The 22,034-nt window shown below is 36.3% G+C and overlaps 1 protein-coding gene across 2 annotated transcripts in view; it reads left to right on the top strand.

Moving 5' to 3' along the window:
- Positions 1–22,034, top strand: part of pld5 (phospholipase D family member 5) — a 51,933-nt gene that overhangs the window by 24,712 nt on the left and 5,187 nt on the right. For both annotated transcript variants that reach the window (XM_087256504.1, XM_087256505.1), the window contains exons 2-6: positions 7,670–7,806; positions 12,563–12,740; positions 14,129–14,237; positions 15,393–15,520; positions 18,854–19,051. In XM_087256504.1, the coding sequence (XP_087112630.1) occupies positions 7,670–7,806; positions 12,563–12,740; positions 14,129–14,237; positions 15,393–15,520; positions 18,854–19,051 (750 nt within the window). The remainder of the gene's footprint in view (positions 1–7,669; positions 7,807–12,562; positions 12,741–14,128; positions 14,238–15,392; positions 15,521–18,853; positions 19,052–22,034) is intronic.

The following is a 22,034-nucleotide window of genomic DNA, read 5'->3' as shown; positions in this document are numbered from 1 at the left end:
GCATCAGCTGCGTAAAACATTCTGGAAGTTGGCGGTTCATTCCGCTGTGGCGACCTCTGACTGAGCCGGAAAAAATATATAATATAATATAATATAATATAATATAATATAATATAATATAATATGTGGAATATGACCTGCATATTAATGAGATAGTTTCCCATTATTGGCAATTAGCTGAAATGGGTGTAAATTAAAAGTGTAGTTTTAAATTTAGTTTTCGAAAAAGGTAATGGTGGTTAATAATTGTTGCTGTTTGCAATATATTTATTTTATTTTAATATTACATATAATATACTGTAACACTTTACAATAAGGTTAATTATTGGTTAATATATTTAATAACATGGACATTTATTACAGTATTTATTCATCTTTTTATATAAAAGTCGTTTATTGTTAGTTTATACCTACTCAGTGTGCATTACCTAATGGTAACCAGAATTAATTTGAATCATGTATCAGTAAATGTTGAACTATGATGAATAAATGCTTTACATGTATTGTTCATTATTAGTTTATGTTAGTAATTACATTACCTAATGAAACTCTGTCGTAAAATGTGACCAAACATACTATGTGTGCAGTTGCGTTTGGTCAGTTTGTGTTTCTTTCTGAGATTGAGTCTGACCGTGGAATGTGTTGTGTAAGAATTAATTTTCCTCTCACACGTTGATTCACAAGTACAGCGTGGTTTACAGTAGTCTGACTAAGCTGCATGTCAGGCGTTTTTGATTGTGTGTCAGAATGCTTAACTCGGCAAGGCTGAACTCTGAAAAGTAGCAGATAAGGCTGGAAAGAGCAGCACATCGAGACGTCAATCAAACACATCAGGCCGACAGCTCGGTGCAAGCACAGCATAAGTTTGACAGTATTTTCCTTCAGGCGAAGATAGTCTCTGTTTACAGACAACATTAATCCTTTCATAGCCACCGGCAAGACACAGATTTCATTTTTATTGCGGTGCAAGAAATCTGATATGTCTTTTGATTACTGCAGAAAATGCTTGGTTATACAGTATATATATATATATATATATATATATATAAAACAACACAGGCTCATAGTGAAAAAGGACCCCCGTATACAATTCTTGAGAGAGCAAATTATGTAGCCAGAAGTATGTATGGCTGCATTTCCTCTTTAAAATTAAACGCTACATGGGGGTATGATGCCGCAAATGGCTTCTGTTTCTTTTTTGCGCTGCACCAGCTGACCACTTACCTCCTCGTAGACGGCTTTACCAATGTTACCAGTTTGCCTAGTAGCTCGCCACATACGCCGGTGGACTTGAGGCGCAGAGAAGAGTTGACCGCGACGCCCCTGGTAGATTTACGCAAGAACAGCAGGTGCGAATGGCACTCGTGAGAGAAATTTGAGATCTAAAAAAGTAGCTCCTGGGATGTATTTTGAGATCTTCAGGAATGTATGCAGGGGTACATATCAATAATGAGCCCGGTTGCAACAAAAACATACACTTTGTAACCTGATTCATTTAAATAATTACATTTTACCCTCTTCTGTTAAAGTGATGCAAGACCTTAAATCTAGAGCGCATAGCTCAGGGGTGCTCAATCCTGTTCCTGGAGAGCCACCTTCCTGCAGATTTCAGTTGCTACCCATATCAAACACACCTGAACCAATTAATTAGGACCTGAACACCACTTGATAATTACAGCCAGGTTTGTTTGATATGGGTAGCAACTGAAATCTGCAGGAAGGGAGCTCTCCAGGAACAGGATTGAGCACCCCTGGCATAGCTATTCTTCATGTAAAAATTTAATTAAAAAAATGTAATCTGAAAAAAAAAAAACATTTGTTTTGGTAATTTTTAATCAAAGTCTGACCATTCTCTTCTGCATTTGGAGTGGGGGTCTTTCTTTGTGACGTCAGTTTGATGAGGTAAAGTCTAATCATTCGTTTTTGTGACACTATACAGCAATAGTTAATATTTTTACATTACTGCAAGGAATAGGTTGAGGGTTGTGGTGGGGGTGGGCCTTAATCAAGTACAATTTAATGGGTAATTTAATGAATAATATAAATGATACAATAACTGTTGGTTGGGCTTAGGGTTGGAATAGGGATAGGGATAGACGTTAATTAAATTTACCTATTAATTGTACAACTATAATAATATTACATTACTGTGAGGGTAGGTTTATGGTTGGGTTGATCTTGAGTAATAAAATACAATGTAATGGGTAATGTAATAAATAATATGAACAATATTGGTATAATTACTGCTGTCAGTTGCATTTAGGGTTGGTGTAGGGCAATTTAATGAATACAATTTTAAAAAGTATTGTTATAATTACTGTTTTTACTTTACTGTGAGGGTTGGGGTAGGGGTGGATGTTAATAAAATACCATTAATGGGTCATTTAATAAATACTTTAAAAACTTCTCATTAACTTCTGGCTGCAGTTGTATGTCTTCTTGCAACAACCAATTGACAGCCACAAGCCTCAGCCACAAAAACTTTAACCCAGTCACTCTTACGTTGCAGGCACTCTAGCGTTTGAGCTTGCGAAATTCTGTTGACGGCACTGCGAAATGGGGCAGGATAAACAAAATGATCAGGCATTAATAAAGTTAGCAATTGCTCCATTTTTTTCAAAATTTCTGTACAGAGAGGTCATGTTTTGATCTTTTAATCACATGATGCGATTTCATGGATCGAAAATCACCAAGCTTTAACTTTTGAACATCGTGACCTGCGAAACTTGTTGCTCAAGCTTGCATTTCTAGTCTATTGCACTGGAAATCTATGAGGTGAAATGTAGTGTGACCGTGGCTTTACTATTAATTTACTAAAAGGGAATGATACAAAAAAAGGGAGAAAAATCCGCTTCCTACTCCAGTTGAAAGTACATCAACATACTGAAATAAACGACTCAACATTTCCTGTTTCATCCAGACTGAGGTAAACATACACTGTACTGTTTGTCACAACTGTCTTTTGCTGTTGAACTGATGCATCACTTCAAACATTCTTTGAGGTAAACAAAACTTCAAGAACATCTACAATGTCATTTCCCCTCCAACATTTGGAGTCTGTACTATTAGAGTCAATTGAAAGTATGTATACAGTTGAAGTCAAACATATTACTCGTCCTGTGAATTATTTTTTTTTAAATATTTCCCAAATGATGTTTAACAGAGCAAGGAATTTTTCACAGTATTTCCTATAATATTTTTTCTTCTGAATTGTCTTATTTTGGCTGGAATAAAAGCAGTTAAAAAATTTTAAAAACCTTTTAAGGGGAAATATTATTAGCCCTCTTAAGGTATATATATATATATATATATATATATATATATATATATATATATATATATATATATATATATATATAATTATTTATTTATTTTTTATTGTTATACAATGATACAATGATTTTCCTAATTATCATAACCTAGATAAGCCTTTAAATGTCACCTTAAGCTGAATACTGGTCTCTTGAATATTATTCAGTAAAATATTATGTGCTGTCATCATGGCAAAGATAAAAAAAAAATCAGTTATTAGAAATGAGTTATAAAAACTATTATGTTTAGAAATGTGTTGAAAAAATCTCCTCTCAGAAATTGGGAAAATAATTCAGACTTAACTGTTTGTGTGTGTGTGAAGGTAAAGTACAGGACATTAATTGACCAAAACCACTCTTGACTGTAAAAAGGTTAATGCCTTGCATTAATCTGCACCGATGTACGCCCAGCTCTTTAATTAAACCTCACTTTGCGTGTCTCCTTCAGAAGAATGATGTACGATGTATATGTCAGTCAGCAGACAGCAGTAAAGCCGCTCCTCTGATGAAAGCCAACAGATGGGATGGGAGACGATCTCTCTCGAGGGAGAAATGTTCAGCGTAGTGCAGTGCTAAGCAAAAACCAAGTTACTATGTGGCTTTTTTGTTTAGTTTTTTGAGGATAATCAGAAGTTCTGTGTGGATTACAGCAGTGGTAACCGGTATTTCTACAGCAATCATATTTCACAACACCGTATCATGTTTGTATTGTACACTTAATCAATAAGGTTTGAGCGGCTGTACGATACTGTGGAAAGTGCAGAATTGCTTTTTCTCTGTTTGGTTCTATGAGCGCTGTTGAAGAGTTATATTGAATTCAATTCATCTTTATTTCTATAGCACATTTACAATGTACATTGTGTCAAAGCAGCTTAAAGTAAAAGTTCTACTAGAAAGACTTCAGGAGGCAGATAAACGTTTGAACATTTATTGTGAATTGTTTGCATATATGCGAGTTCGTTACGATCCTTTCATAAAGTCCTTTAGCATAAGCCCCATCTATAGTGCAGAACTCTGGATGGGCTGGCAGATCCTGCCTGAAGATAAAGTCAGGGCGAAGCCAACCCCTTAAGTGGAGACGAGGCCGACCTGGTGGTGGTGGTGATGGGGAGGATGGAGGGAAACTTCCGCAACGTCACCTAAGTACAGCAAAACAGATTGTTTAGATGGGCTTATATACATGGCTTGCTTGGTTGTTATAGGCTGACGAGATAATTACTATGAATGACGTGACATCTCAGTCTTCCTGGTAGAACTATAGCTAAAGCTTTCATTTGTAGGAAATTGAAACTGTCAGTTCAGTTTTCAGAGTTGAAGTTTAGTTTTGTTCAGTTCAGTGTGGTTTAAATTTCACTGCTGAAACTCCAAACACTGTAGAGCAAATCGATCGATGCACAGCTAAAGTCCCAAACCAAGTAAGCTAGTGGCGACAGTAGCGAGGAACAAATTGACAAAAGTGAAGGAAAAAAAAAAACTTTGAGAGAAACCAGGCTCAGTTGGGCACGACCATTTCTCCTCTGGCCAAATTTCTTGTGTGGAAGCTGCAGTCTAGGTGCCGGAGGCTGGAGAACAGACGTCCATCGTGGAGAAGCTGCAGATGTGAGTAGGTCACCGGAGGGAGTTCTGGCTGGGATCAATGCGAAGACTCGTGTCTCAATGGGGTCTTTCAGGAATAAGTCTCATGATGTAATGTAATATGTAATGTTTATATGTAAGCTATATGTGCTTGGTTTAAAAAGGTATGATCGTAGAAAGTGGTTGCAGTGGCCAGAATTCTCAGTACAATTGGTATAGTGTATGTGGATAGGGTTTCCTTTAGGATTTTTTTCCAGCTGTGGTGGCAGGCCTTTTACACAGATCTTCCAACAAAACTTGTTGCACACCCTCAAATATACACCGCTCAAGCACAGATTTTTTTGTGCACTCCTAAATAAACACTGCTGACGTGTGATTTAGTGTAATAAAAATATTTACTAATAATAAAAATTACTAAACAGTTTTGAATCATAGTAATAATGAACGTATTTGAAGTTATCTCTAAAAAGAATATTTGTTTGTGTATTTAGGGACATTGTGTTTTAAAATATTGACTTAAGGGCTGAATTTTTTTCTTATTTTTGCCTCATGAACAGTAATAAATAATAACATCCAGATTAATGCTGCCACATTGAACTGAAACTACTTGTGTTTTATTATTTTAATCCAAACCTTTCAGCTAATCAGAACCAAGTATAAAGACAGACAATACTGCTTAAGTTGTTAAAAACTATATGTTTATTTATTTGATCATAAATTAGGATTTTTTTTCCCCCAAAACCATTATCACAGATCATTACGTGTGGTTTACTGTATCTAATTCAGGCTTCAGAACTCCCATTACGGGAACATAATTAGCATTGATGCTTCCTGGTTTTGATGGGGTTTTGTGAGACTTTTATGCAGGAAATGTTTCAGATAAGATTTTATGATCTTTTGAGACAGCTGTTCAAATGGCTGATGCTCTGATCCATAATTTTTACATTCTTGGTTACTGTGTGACAGCTCATGTGACCATGTAAAAATTGCTTGTTTAGTTAATAGTTTTAATTGTTCTTTAGTTATTTTAATTTTAAAAGTTTTATTCAATTTTTAATAAGCATATTTGGGAGTCAATAAGGTCACACTTTATTTTGATGGTCCGTTTGTTGACTTTAAGTTACGTTGCATCTACATGCCAACTAATTCTCATTAGATTTTAAGTATGTTAAGTTAGGGTTAGGGTTAAGTTGAAATATACTTGCAAAGTTTCTTATAGTCAGTCTGCTGAAGGAGCAGTATCAACAGATATTAAGCAGACAGTCTACTACTATTTAGATAGACCATCAAAATAAAGTTACAGTCAATAACTGTCAATCATTTAGGATCCTTGTTACTTTCCTTCTCTCTATATATGCCAAAATGTACAATAATATTCTAAAATATGTGATATTTGTACAATTTTGGAAAATTTTATAATTAAATTCAGGGGGAAAAGGAAGAAATCATTCTAATATGCTGACATAACAGAGTATATAAAGGAATCAGAGAGTAAAATTCAATACCTTTTAAGACCTTTTTGAGACCCTTTCCATACATTTTAAGACCATATAAGCAGTTTTCAACCAGAAACACTGGCGAGATTTTAACTTACAGTATATTTACTAAACAGAAACTAATCTAAAACCTAAACATTATTCATATACTGAATACAAGTCTGATAAATCTAGCTAACTCGGCAGGTTGGAGCATATAGAGCGGCAGAAATAATGGTGTTGCCTTGGTTTTTGCAGTAAACAAAGCAGAATGATGTCAAATCTAGTAGGATTTCATTGCTTTTATAAACTACGCAGCATCCTGATATTTGCAGATTAAATTCAGGCACATTTTAGCATACAACCATGCATTGCATAATTAAAAAAATGAATACCTTGCAAAATAACATGGAAGACTTTTTAATACTTTTTAAGGGCCTTAAATATCTCTACACTGATTTATTAACTTTTAATACTTTAAGAGCCATAGAATATTCTGTCTAATGATGATTTTCTTCTTGTTTTTGTGGAAAGTGAGAATATTTTTCGTTTATTTAGAATTCTTTGATGTAGGAATAGTTAGAAATAATTATATTTAATTATTAAAACAGAAATGTCTTTTCTGGTACTTTTGATAAGTGGAATTAAAAGCATTTTTAATAATTAAAAGAATATTACTCACCCCAAACATTTGAACAGTAGTTCCTCATTACCCATGTAGGCTACATTTTGCAGTTTAACTACTGTTTGCAAGATTAAATAATTCACCATTTGCATTTAATATTGTCTTTTCTCTGATGTTGCCCACAACCTTATCAAAGACCCGACCACTGAGAATAACCGCCCTACAGCGCACCACGTTTTATCCATTGACCACATTAATATTTATAGACACTTTCCTGGGTTTCATGCTGATGCTTGTTTACAGCAGCAGTTTGAAGAGAATGCTGCATAGAGAGAGAGCACTCTCCAACACCAGATTTATCTACCTTAATACCTTAGAAAATCCCACCAAGCATACGAAGAAAGCTCTTTTAAAACAGCCATCCTTCTGTATAATAGAACTCTGACAGAGAATAGAAATTTGACAGAGAATCTCAATCATTCTCGAAGTCGTAAACTGAAATTACAGCTGGAGAAAAGATTCAGGAGTAGATAAGTGGATTTTTGAATACCATAAATCTTCCAGTGAATCGAAACCTTCACGATCTGAAATCAGAAACCGTGTATTAATAATTAAAACAAATCAGCCTAGACCAAGTTGTTCGATTGATGTGACTGATAGACTTTTTTTCATTCTCTATGCAGTCCCAGCAGAAGTGTATTGCTGTGTTTGCACTGGTTTGCTGCTTTGCTGTCCTGGTGGCTCTGATATTCTCTGCTGTGGACGTTTGGGGCGAGGATGAGGATGGTGTCACTGAGGAAAACTGCAGCAGAAATTGCCGGTAAGAAGAAGTAGTCCACACACATCATCTGGTGATCTTATCTGTTACAGTACATGCTGTGCTTTACAGTATATGAAAGAGCCAAAAAGTAAGCAGCACATATTCAGCGCTGAGTTTTTGACCTTCAGACAACATGAACTTGCTAATTGCATCTTGGCAAAGTGTCATCTTGTTTGGGAAATAGTTTTAGTCTATAATTATAGCTCACTTTATACACCATCATGTTGTTCAAAAACAAACAAAAAAGACAAACAGGGTTTCCAAACTCAGTCCTGGAGGGCCGGTGTCCTGCATAGTTTAGCTTCAACTTCCTTCAACACACCTGCCTGGAGTATACCTAGAAAGAGCTTGATTAGCTGGCTCAGGTGTGTTTCATTGGGGTTGGAACCTCAATATAAGCCCTCCAGGATCGAGTTTGGGCAGCCCTGGTCAAAAACATCTTAAATAAGAACTAGAGCTTAAAGGGATAGTTCACCCAAAAATGTAATTTACAGTATGACTCCCATGAGCTTGGAGGACTGCATCCATACGTCTCTGCAATGTCTCAAATCATTATTAATAAGGTCATCTGGAATGGCAAAGAAAGCGTTCTTGCAGGACTCCCAGAGTTCATCAAGATTGCTTGGATTCATCTTCAATGCCTCCTTCATTTTACCCCAGACATGATCAACAATGTTCATATCTGGTGACTGGACTGGCCAATCCTGGAGCAAATTGACCATCTTTGCTTTCAGGAACTTTGATGTGGAGGCTGAGATATGAGAAGGAGCGCTATCCTGCTGAAGAATTTGTCCTCTCCTGTGGTTTGTAATGTAACGGGCAGCACCAATGTCTTGATACATCAGGCTGTTGATGATGCCATCCACTCTGCAGGCCGGTTTTAGCTGGTCATCTCCCAGCCTGACGAGCTAGGACCAGGCTGGAAATGGCTGGAAACCCCTCTAAATCCAGCCTGGTCAACCAGCTAAAACCAGCCAACTAGCCCCGGCTGGTTTAGGCTGTTTTTTTTTCAGTAGGGCATTTTTTGCCAGACTCAAACCCTGTTGTTTTGGTCAACTCCTCTCTACGTCTCAAGTCCACTGACGAGGCAGCGGCCTACTGATCAAACTGGTAACAGCGAGAGAGCCGACCACATGAAGGTAATCGGTCAGCTGATAAGCACAAAAAAGAACGGCGTCATACCGCCCCTTATCATTCGTTTTAATAATGAAATGCAGCCATATTTACTTCTGGCTACATAATTCCAGAAATGTACTTTATTTAGGGAGACGTTTTCAGAATGAGCTTATGTTGCAGGGTCCAGTCTCTCTAATCCTGCCCTTTCTGAAAGTCTACTCTTTTCTGCTCATAAAGGTTTGAAACTATTTAGAAACACATTGCTTGGGTGAACTATCATTCCAAAGTGCCATTATTATGCTATTTTAAAGCTTCCAAATTTTCTTTTGGAGATCTCCTACATTAGCTTCAAATGTATTTTCTAATCTCATGCATTGTTTTTTCTTAACATTTGACAGCTTTGGCCTGTGGGGTGCCCCAAGGCTCTATTCTAGCCCCTATGTTATTTTGTATGTGATTCCCCTTGGATCTATATGTGAGAAGTATGGCATAAACTATCATGGTTACACTGATGACACTCTTACTTTGAAACACAAGAATGGATTTGACTCGATGGTTGACTGCCACTTGGATGGTAAAGCATAGATGTCCCTAAACTATCTAAGCCTAAATAAGAGTCATTGGTATGTACTGGTCAATGGTGTTTCATTTTGCTCTGCAGTATAAATAAATTGGAATTTAATACATTGCAGCTCTTTGGAAATAATGCATTAAGGGTCCAGTCTCTAATCCCACCCTTTCTGAGAGTCTGCTCTTTTCTGATCGGTAAGATCTTGGTTATAGATTTCTAGCATTCTTCAATATAAATTATTTTGTGTTCAACAGACGAAATAAGCAAATAAAGGTTTGAAACAATTTAGAAACATCTTGTTTGGGTGATCTTTTTAAAGTGCCATAATTATTCTAAATTTAGTTTTGGAGATCTACATTGTGTTTAAATTTATTTTCTAATACCATACATTGTATTTTAATTAACAATGGCAAATCTCACTCTTCTTTTGTAGCTTTGGCCTGTGGGGTGCCCTAAGGCTCTATAATAGCCCCAATATGATACTGTACATGCTTCCCATTGGATCTACATTGTTACACTGATGACACTCATATAATCTTACTTTGAAACACAAGAATGGATTAGACCTAATGGATGACTGCCTCTTGTTTGAGAAAGTATGGATGTCCCTAAACTATTGAAGCCTATATATGAGAGTCATTGGTATGTAACGCTCAAGGGTGTTTAATTTTGCTCTGCAGTATAAATAAATTGAAACTGAACACATTGCAGCTTTAAAATTAGTGCATTAAGGGTCAGAATCTAAACTCTAGAGGTGTTCTCTGCCCTTGTAAAAACTGTGGTTTGAGCAATACCAATGGTGCCAGACAGCTGTGTCATATTAATTTCAACCCACGTCAAACCTGAGATCATGATTTGCAGAGTGGATTTGCTTTTGGCAGTTCAGAAAACGGTGTCTTGACATGTCGCTACTGTGTTTGAGGGTCAAACTAGTCATTTGCAGACAGCCAATAATGACCATAGGCTTTTAGTGTACGAAGACTGCAATTACTGACTGCTTATTTTAGGCGGTTAAGAATTGATTCTTTCTTTGGGAGACAGTAACTCGATTTATCGTGCACTTTAGTCTTTGGATCTTTTATTCACAAACAGCTGCATGAAAGCTAATATTTGAAAAACATAATAGGGGTACTTTTTAAAAAGATTTGGGTTCCTGCAGCCACAGCTTTGTGTGAGGAGCAGAACGCTAAAAAAATGTGCATGAGTCATTAGGGTATTAATATGATTGATGATACTTTTTTAATGTCATTTCGGAACTGAACTGCCTCGTTCCTTTTAAATTTTCTGTACTGCTTCATCTAGAATTCATCTTTTGTGGAAGAATGGAAGTCATATGGGTTTAGAAAGACACAAGGGACTGCTCAATTAATAATTTTAACACTGTGCAAATTAGTAAATCATTGTAATTCTTCATTCGAGAGCTAACTGCTTGCTCTGCAGTTTTTTAGATTAATGTGCATCAGTGAAACATGCACAGTGGGATTAAGAATGTGCTTAAAGAAAGCAAATAGAATCTATACAAACAATGTTTGCTGCAAGCAACACAAATGCAGATGTGAAACATGCCAAGTGAACATTCTTGTTTATCTGAAAAACATTGCTGAAGTCAGATATTCTGCATTACTTGCCGGAACGTCTGTCTTTGTTTTGGTCACTTTAACCTGTCCACTTTCAATTATATTCCAGCACTCCGGGATGCCTTGGGGGGAAAATGCATATTTCATTAATTTAGGCAGGAATTAAGGCTCTCAAAGTATGTGTCCATGACTGAAATGTACCGTAACAGACTCTAAAATGAGACACAGATTCAGAGTTCCACATGAGGTGATTATAAATTTGTAAATAATATAAATATTACGAACGAACGTAAACATTAGGTGAGCAGGTTAACACTGTAACCGCATGTCCTAACAACACAATATGTGACGAGATTTGCAGTGAACAGCAATTTGGCTGTTTGCACCAGATAAAACAAGACAGAAACAATTATTCAGCCATTCAGAAACACAGAATAGTGCATTTACTGCACTCCAACAAAATGTTTTATTTTAAATGGTTTATAATCCAATAAACCTCAAACCAGCCTTAAATCCGTTTTAAATCAGTCCTAATTAAACCTTTAATCAGTCTTAAGTGAAGTTTATTCATAAACTAATTTCGAGAGAATCACATGCTTATGATTGACACGGCTGGCCCCGAGTCAAGCTAACGAACGAACCACCAATCAGGCTATTCCTAACCCAGTATAAATAACCAAACGCCCTACCTTTAGTCATCTTTGTTTTGAAGAATCCCCCCTTCCACCCCTTCTCCTCCTCTTTTCTACAGGGCAGCATGGCGGCCCAGTGCCTAGCACTGCGGCCTCACAGCAAAAAATGCCTCCGACTTGGGTATCCACCCAACCGTTCAGCATTTTCGTGCGGAGTTCATGTTCTCCCCGTGCTTGCGCGGGTTTTCCCCGGGTCCTCCGGTTTCCTCCCACACTCCCAAAAACATGAGACTATGTAAATTGACTAAACCAAATTAGCACCAATATCAATTCTGTCAGCAACACACCACCTTAGCAATCCTTACGCAGCAGGAAGGGGGTGGTGGGGGGGGGTTCTCGAGATCTACCCGAGTCAAACTCCCCTCTCGCCCTGCAACGGGAGGGAGCTCCGGGCTTGAGGATCTTTCGAGCTCGGGGCTCTCTCCCGGGACAGCATGCCAAACTAGCTTATTACCAATCATCAGCTAAGTGTGAACTCTTGAAATCAGTCTTAAATCAGTTTTAAATCAGTTCTAAATAAACTTTAAATCAGTCTTAAATCAGCCTTAAATCAGACTTTAGGCTTGATGGTCAGGCACGCTCCTGTTGATGTCATCAATCTGGCAACCTGCGCTTGCGTGCGTTTCAAACCAGGAGTGCAATACTAAGTTCAACCTGTTTCAAACTTACATACTGCACCTTTAATTGTTTTTTTTTCCAATCAACGTGCAATTTATTAAAATTTTCACAGTGTATTTTGATTGTGTGTGCTGTGCATGAATCTATGAATAAATGTGTCTGTTATGTCAATGTGCTTTTAGCATTGTCCTTGTGGAGAACATCCCAGGAGAGCTGTCGTTCAATAGTTCGTCTCATCTCCCGCTTACTGTGGGTCTCAACCACCTTTTGGACCAAGCCAAACTGTCAGTTGAGATAGTATCTCCATACTGGGCTCTGACCTCCACCGATCAGGGGGCACGGGTTTACACTTCCTATCAGGTTAGTTTGCCTGTGTTTACTCAATTAAAGCTGATGGGCAAATGTTTTTAGGTAACATTTTACTTGAAGGGGTGTTCATAAGACTCACGAAGGCTTTATAATCAAGACATGACACATGAATGAGATTGTATGCATGCTTATGGCAACTGTTTTTTGGTATTATTGACTCAGTTATGACATTTTTCATGCAAAGATGACATAGATGAAGATTTTGATCTAACAAAGGTATTAAAGGGACTATACTTCAAATGAAACCTGTTTCTTTGCTCAAGTTTCATTCACTACAATGGTGGAACAGAGCTGTCTGAAATAAAATCATAAAGAAATAATTTATGTTGCCTTGGTAATGCAAGCATAATGTAAACAGACGTAATCACTACTTTAAAATGCTCAATTATTAAGTTGTGTTTACATAATTATTATCTGAATAATTGGTTGAGACTGTCGAGTCAAGATGTAAAATAAAAAAACGGGAAATTTCCATTTATTTTCTTAAGCAATTTTTTTAAACATACAATTTTCAAAATGCCCTACTTTTATTTAATTAATGCGAGAACATGCAAATCTACAGTCACATGTGTGAAGTTGTTGCATTGTCAGGTGTTTCTTACCCAATAAATATGTTTATTGTTCTTTGAATTGTTCTGTTTTCTAAGCATAGCACAAACCGTACCGTACCGAAACCGTGACCCTAAAACTGTGATCCAGAGGTTGAACCGTTGCACCCCTAATAAATAAGGGACTAAGCTGAAGGAAAATGAATGAATGAATGAAAAAAATAAATAAATTCCACCATCACCGTTTTACATGTAGAACTGTTAATATATAATCTAAATCTATAATCTAAATTACAGACAATAGCTAGAACAATAGCTATTAGCCCATATTAGAAATGTTTTTATAGCAACATTGAATTTATTTTAAATACTTACTTATGCATCGATTATGATTATTTTATTATTTAACTTATTTTGAGTAATAACCACTGTTCAACATCTAAAATGACTGTTTTCAGTTTTATGAATGATATACTACACTGTAAAAAAAATCCGTAATTTTACGGTTTACGTATTTCCAAAAAAAAAAAAAAAAAAAGTAAAATAACGGCCGTTAAATTACAGAAATTTACTTAAATTAAATTTTTGGTAAATTTCTGTAATTTAATATCCGCTATTTTACAGTATATTTCTGTAATTTAATATCCGATATTTTACAGTCATTTTCTGTGATTTAAAATCTGTTATTTTATGGTAAATTTTTGTAGTTTAATGGCGGTTATTTTACTTCTTTTTTTTCGGCACCCCAGCTGCTGGAAATAAACCGTAAAATGACAAAAATAAATTAAAATTTACTGTGTACTACAAATAAAAATGTCTTTTTTTTCTTAGGGTCAATATTTGTTTCAGAGATTGTTAAGCCTGAAGTCTCGAGGTGTCAAATTAAAGGTTGTCAGTGACCAACCCAACTCCACTGAGCTGAAGAGCATGGCTGATCGCTGTGAGTGAACTTGTATCTCTATAATATATACAGTGGAGAAACTAAATATTGAACATGTCATGTTTTTTCCTGGGAATAATATTTCTATAGCAGCTGTTGACATTGAATTAAACCAGATTTTGGTAAAACCTCAAACAATACAAACATAAAAATAAAACAAAAGAACAGTCTGAAAAATGAGTTATGTGTAAGAACAATGAAATGACAGCGCCGATCAACTGATATGCATTTAATACTTGATCTAAAAGACTATTTTAATGATGGCAGCTTAAAGACGCCTCATATGGAGGATGAAGTCACATGCATTGCTCAGGTGTGATTTGTTTCACAAACTTCAACAGAAACTTCGACAGAGGGAAAAAAATCTTGATTGTTCTGTGGGTCTCGTCGATCCAATCTGAGATTTATTTTGTATTTTCCTTTTGGATTCACATCAGGTGATTGACTGGGCCATTCTACAGCTTGATTTCTGTCTCTGAAAGCATTTAATAGTTTCCTTGACTGTGTTTTGCATCATTGTCTTGCTGAAATGTCCATCTGCAACCTCCTGCTAATGTAGATGTTGGACTGAAGCAGCTAATATTCATTTACAATGACAGACAAGGGCAGAGGGTTGCTGAAGAACTACGAAATTTCAGATACTGTCTGGGCTTTCACTGCCTTTCTACAACTCCCCTCTCTTCATGTGTTCAATACTTTTTCCCTGTGTCATTTCATTTTATTAAACAGAACTTCATTTATAAACTAATTAGTCTTGTTTTGTTTGTATATATTGATTTATTAAGTTGTTATCAACCTCCAGTGAAATTTTCAAGTCAGCAGCACCTTTAGAAATACGATTTCTGAGAAAAATGGTGACATGTTCAATACCTACTGTATAGCGATACGCTGATTTATGTCTGCTGAATTACTAAAGCATGTTTTCCTGAAGCAATCGCAGTAAGATCACACAGACACACCTCCATCTGTCATAACTTGGCATAGCTCCTTGGGCTTTTCCCTGCTTCAGTCCCCCAAGGCTCTGCACAAGGTCAAAACACCACGAATGTGTAATGTTGTCTATGCCAGAGTTGAATGACAGGCAGATCTCTAGTCAAGGTTGAGTGCTCATCAGCTCCCCAAACTACTGCCCACATGGCTGTCTGTCTCCCGCAGATGCCGAAGTTCGCTATGTCAACATGACGGCCCTCACCAGAGGACGACTGCTTTCCTCCTTTTGGGTCGTGGACAGGAAGCACATTTACATCGGCAGTGCTGGAATGAACTGGAAGGCTCTGTCCAAGGTGAAGAATTTACACAATGTAAAAGTATTTGGAAGATGTGTCAAAGGAATGAAGGTTTGTTGTTGTTTGTTTGTTTCTTTTATTTAATCAGATAAAAACCCATTGAGATCAAGATTTCATTTACAAGGGTGACATGGCCAAAAGGTTTGCAAACATATGACTTATGAAAAAATAAATAAATAAATAAATAAATAAATAAAGTACAAAATAATAATAATAATAATAATAATAATAATAATAATAATAATTGTTGATAATATAATTATATTATTATAATAATAATTATAATAATTATAAAATATAATAATATAATATATAATATAATAATTATTATTATAATTATGATTATATAATTATTATTGAAAATAATATAATATAAAAATATAATATATAATATAAAAACTAGTTTAGTTGTTCAGCTATACCACATTAAAATATTTTGAAAACACATACACTGAGAAATTGACTGTTATTGTTTTTTAAAAAGAATTGGCATGAGCTCAGACATTTGTAGTTCAGACTGAAGAGTATTCCAAAATGAGGGGGCGGCATGACTAAAGGCTCACTTTTCTATTTCAGTTCGAACCCGGGGAACGGTCAAATGATAAGATTCACTTGAACGTAGGGCATACTGGCTTGGTTGTTGTTGTTTTGCTGAAAGTTTGCTGTTCATTTTTTCATCTGCGATATAGTTAAAGTCAAAATTATTCGCACTTCTGTGATTTTACTTTTCAAATATTTTACAAATGATGTTTAACAGAGCACGAAATTTCTCACAGTATTTTCTTTAATATTTTTTTCTTCTGGAGAAAGCCTTATTTGTTTTATTTCGGCAAGAATAAAAGCAGTTTTATTTTTTTAATAAAACATTTTAAGGTCAAAATTATTAGCCCCTTAAACAACTTTTTTTTTCAATTGTCTACAGAACAAGCTATCGTTATACAGTACAATGACTAATTATCCTAATTAACCTAGTTAAGCCTTTAAATGTCACTTAAAGTAAATACTAATACTAGTATCTTGAAAATATCTAGTCAAATATTATGCACTGTCATCATGGCAAAGTAAATATAAACCAGGTATTAGTAATTAGTAACACAGCATTTGCAACAGCAACCGAGGAGTCACCACTACAAAACAGAAATGTGTACCTGTGACAACTGCTCCAGCCAATTTCACCATACAAAAATAACTAAATTGAATAAAAAATACTTTGAATCATCCAAAGGACACCTCAATATATCTACGCAGGGAAAAGCTTATTCCAAAACTAATCTCTCCCCAAATACACAAGAAATCAAGACTTACCCGAATGGCCAAGCTCCCATCAAACAAAAATGAAACCAAACCATCTGATTTTGGCAGTAAAATAAATATTAGTCACGAAAAATATATACAAATTAATCATTACATTGACAAAATTAATTAATTTAACAAACTTATTACCAAATTAAACTTACGGACGAGCACCCATATTTTCACAACTCTCAAGCCATAACAAATTAAAGGAGGACATAAGATGGTTTGGTGAATGAAAAAGTATTTATATAAACATTAAAGAAAAAGCAAATAATAAAAATAGAAAAAATCAAATGCTCAAAATTAGACTAGCAAAAATCAACTGTTAACCAAAGCTAGAACAAACTAAACAAAATAAGCAGGGGCAAGAGAACAATACAAGCCAACATAGCCAGTGATTTATTCACCTTATTCTCCGCCGACGAGCAGGCGCTGCCATTTGAATCTTTTTGGCTTGAGACTTCCGGTCTCATTCACTTCCATTCATTTTTTGACGTTAAAAACTGCTCATTACGCTGCTTGATTTTGCAATTTGATATGTTCTTATTATATTATTCTACTTGGTCTGTATAGTCATGCAAACATTTGTTTGTAGAGCAAGTAGTTTGACCGTTTTCTGCCGTTTATTATTCCTAGTCATTTCTCCCATAGGCGACTGAATCGGAAGTTCTAAGACAATCGCGAAAACAGGCGAACTTCCGCATTTTAGAATAAGGTCAATAGGGGTGGAGACCAGGTGTTCCGAATTCTGCAGATGAGTCTCAGTCAGTGGGACTAGGAGACTCATCACAGTTATTAAAAGTATTATCTTTAGAAATGTGTTGAAAAAAATCTTCTTTCTGTAAACAGAAATTAGGGGAAAAAATACAGGGCGACTAATAATTCAGGAGGGCTAGTAGGTGGGTCCTATAGATTATTTACACAAAACACAAAAAACAGATTCATTTTTCGAGTAAGTAATTCGGGTTTAGATTTTAGGACTGCACAGTGGCATCAGTTCTGGTTTGCTATTTTTTATTTATTTTTTTAATGGGAAAGAAAGTTATAATGTTGTAATAAAACCAGTGGATTCACTTCATGAGACAATTTGACACTTCCAAAAGTGTACATTTCTTCACTATTTACTTTGTCAAGTGGTTTTAAATATATTTAATTTTCGAAGCGTCTTGAAGGGGGCGGGGCATGTCAGACACTAGAGAGCATTTGAATGGTTTAAATCACATGTCAAATCCAGTTCCTAGAGGGCCGCAACTCTGCACAGTTTAGCTTTACCCTAATAAAACACTCCTGAACTAATTAAGTCCTTCAAGCTTGTTTGAAACATACAGGTAATGGCCCATTTCCAATGAGTGGTATGGTGAGGTTTGTGTTGGTACGCTTATATGGCCGTTTCCACTGTCATAAGGTACCAAAAAGTGAACTGTACCGTACAACTTTTTGGGTACCCTTTTCAAAGGAAATGCAAGCCTCAAAAAGGTCACCCGTACCGAACTGTACCGTACGTACCATACCATTCTGGAAACAGGCCATAAGTGTGTTGAAGCAGGTTTGGAATTAAACTGTGCAGAGCTATGGTCCTCCAGGAATCGGATTTGACACCTGTGGTTTAAGCGAAAGTGACAAACTGCAAGCTTTGAAAGTTTATATCAGGTTTATATTTTCTAAATGCAAATTTTTTTATTCTTTTGGTGTGCACCTGCTTATAGATATTGTTAAAACTAACATGCTGATATTAACATCTAAAAAAAGCTTTCATTTCATGGGACTTTTATCCTTCTTTCTAAAAACATCTTGCATGGTTTGAGAGACAATAAACTAACTGCAAACACACACGCATATATATATATATATATATATATATATATATATATATATATATATATATATATATATATATATATATATATATATATATATATATTCAAACTATTAAACTATTTCTTTGCTGCTAAACTATTGTTTAGTTTGAAGAATTACACCACACTTTCAAGTAAAACATTTCATGTCACATCGAGATACTTTTTTCTGTTTCAGCTGAAGGAGCTGGGGATCATAGTGTATGACTGCAGTTGTCTGGCTATGGACCTGCACAGGATCTTTTCTTTCTACTGGCAGCTGCAGTACAGGGACTACATCCCTTCAATCTGGTCCAAGAGAGTCACAGCCGTGTACAGCCGAGACGAGCCGCTCCAGCTCACACTCAACAATACAGACGCTTCTGCCTATGTGTCGGTGAGATCAGTGAAGATGTCTGTTCTTTTGCTGTCTTTGGTGATAGGCCAGTGTACATCTATTTTTAAAGTAAAGAGGGAAGACTGGGGCTTAGAGCTACACATTGTTCTCAACCCTTTTCTCTAGGTAGATTTATTTTTGAGGTTGACAATACAGAAAATCTCAACCCAGGCTCATTCTGATAAATGTACCCCAATACATTTCTGGAGAGAGCAAAATACATCCCAGGAGCTTTTAAAGCAGTTTTTGTTTTTGCTAATCCACCAGAGGCCACTGTGTATGCTTTTTCAGATCTCAGATTTCTCTCGCGAGTGCCATTCGCACATGCTCTTCTCGAGTAAATCCACCTGAGGCCGCTGTCGACTAACTGTTTACTGACTGAATGACCAATCAACTGCCCCACCTCCCTCTTCCCTAAATTCAACCAATAGGATTTTAAAAAGCACCAATTGACCTGCCCACACCCTCCCCTAAACCCAACCACAGTGTTTTACAAAGTAATCCAGAAAAAGAAAAGCCATTGTCTGTTTTTTACCACGTTTTCAGATTTTACCACATTCTCACCCTATTATTTACTTGATTAGTTTATTTTTAGCTTCTGTTTTTGTCTCACCTGCTTTCTGGAATTGTCGCAAGTCCACTAAAGCACATGCTGAGCTACCGAACAAACTGGTAACAGCGGGAAAACCGTCCATACGGAGGTAAGCGGTCAGCTGGTAAGCAAAAAAAGAAACGACGTCATACCGCCCCGTAGCATTCGCTTTAAAGACAAAATGCAACCATACAGAGCTCTGGCTACATAATTTGCGCTCTCCAGAAATTTATTTAGGGCTACATTTTCAGAATGAGCCTATGTTAGAAAATCCAAGTTGCTGACAAGAGTGAGGGGTGGACAACAGTAAGCCTATGTTGGTTACTGTAGTCCACTCATTCTGGAAACGTAGCACTATATACATTTCTGGAGATTGCAAATTATGTATTCAGAGGAATGTATGGCTGCATTTAGTCTATAAAACAAGAGCTACGGTGCGGTATGACATCGTTCATTTTCACAATTAGACCACTAACCTACACTGTAAAATCTGTTATTTTACAGCAGCTAGGGTGCCGGAAAAAAATTAAAATAACGTTAAATTACAGACATTTATCGTAAGATAACAGACTTTAAATTACGGAAATTTCCTTAAATTTAAATTTTTGTAATTTACCGTCATTTATTTTACAATAAATGTCTGAATTTTAACGGCCGTTACTTTACGTTTTTTTTTCCGGCACCCTAGCTGCTAGAAAAAAAAGTAAAATAACAGATTTTTTTACAGTGTGTGTATAGACTGCTTCCCCACTGTGACCAGTTTGTCTAGTGGCTCTCCGCATACGTTGGCGGGCTTGTAATGTGGACCATGATGACAGGGTTCGGGTCCGGCGAAGAATGGTTCCAGAAAACAGGTAAAACAAAAACAGAAGCCAAAAAATAGAATAAACAAGTAAATAACAGGGTGAAAATGTGGTAAAATCAGGCTGCCGTGAGGGGCGCCTTTTCTTTTTCTGCAATGCTTTTGAAAACACTGTCGGTTGGGTTTAGGGAAGTGGGTGGGCCCTGGTCAATTTGTGCTTTTGTTAACACTATTGATTGGGTTTAGGGAAGGAGGAGGGTGGGTCAGTCAATCGGTCAGTCAGTCAGTTGACAGCGGCCTCTGGTGGCTTAACAGCAGGTGTGAATGGCACTCGCGGGAGAAATTTGAGATCTGAAAAAACAAACACAGCAGCCTCTGGCAGATACGCAAAAACAACCCTCACCAAAAAACATACCTCCTTGGACATATTTGGTAGAGCTGTGAACCTACACTAGTCTCACGGTTCGGTTCGGTTCGGTTACGATTATCATGTCATCGATTCGGTTCAATTCGATATTTCGGTGCATCACGGTGCACTGACGATGCTTTTATATTTTCTTCACAGCAGCAGCTCTTGTATTAAAATGTATGAATATATTTATATTTATTTAGGCTATTATTTGTAATACAATTTTGTCATTTAATACAAACAGTCAGATATTTAAACTGTAACTTTAAAAAAAACGAGCATTTAGCAAATAATATAAACAAATATAAATATCCAGCTCAATTTCTGATCCTTGTCTAGTTTTATTACACCTCTTTGATTGGTCACACCCTCAACAAAAACGGTTACGATTGGCTCTTGCGGGCTGCGCTCTTCAGATGAATGATAAGTGGCAGGTGGCAGCGGCGATCTTACAGCTGATCTATGATAGTGGAGAAAACTCTGTAGACACGCGCTCGTTTCTGTATCCAAAAGTAACGCTGTAAAACAGCCGAGAGGAAAAGAAAAGTCACGCCAGCAGGACAAATGGGCCACTGTGTGTGTGTAAGAAAGAGAGAGAGAGAGAGAGAGAGAGAGAGAGATGGGGTAGGCTACTTTCATTCTCAAACACACACAGTGAAATTGTGCACAGTTCATGAGTATTAAGTAGTTAGAGCGTTGTAAATACTCGCGATCGTCCCCCTCGCGACATATGAGGTAAATGACGTCAGTAATAACCGGTTATGATTATTACTGAACCGATACCGAATTGTCCACGTCTGCATCGCGGTGCATTGAAGAAACGATAAATTTTGTCTCCTCTAATATTTGGCACTCTCCAGAAATGTATATTGGGGTACATAATCAGAATGAGCCTGCGTTGACAGTAACATAATACCATAAAATGTACTGGCAGTTTATTACAAGGATTTTGTAGCATAATATACAACACCAAACCAGACAATATATCACTTTAAACTATTATAAATGTTTATAAAATTAAATCAAATTTTTCTAACATTTCAAGGTTAAAAGTTGTTGGAAGAAAGATCAAGGTCTCATAATGCAATTCAAAAGCATAAACAGGGAAAAATAAAAACATGAATCACAATATATATGGAAAATTGACGGATATTTTTACAGTGTATAAAAATATTCTCAT

The sequence above is a fragment of the Danio rerio genome, chromosome 6 (genome assembly GCF_052040795.2).
Source record: "Danio rerio strain M-AB ecotype USA chromosome 6, GRCz13ab, whole genome shotgun sequence".
In the NCBI taxonomy this organism is placed as follows: Eukaryota; Metazoa; Chordata; class Actinopteri; order Cypriniformes; family Danionidae; genus Danio; species Danio rerio.
This window is presented reverse-complemented; position numbering and strand designations above follow the sequence as displayed.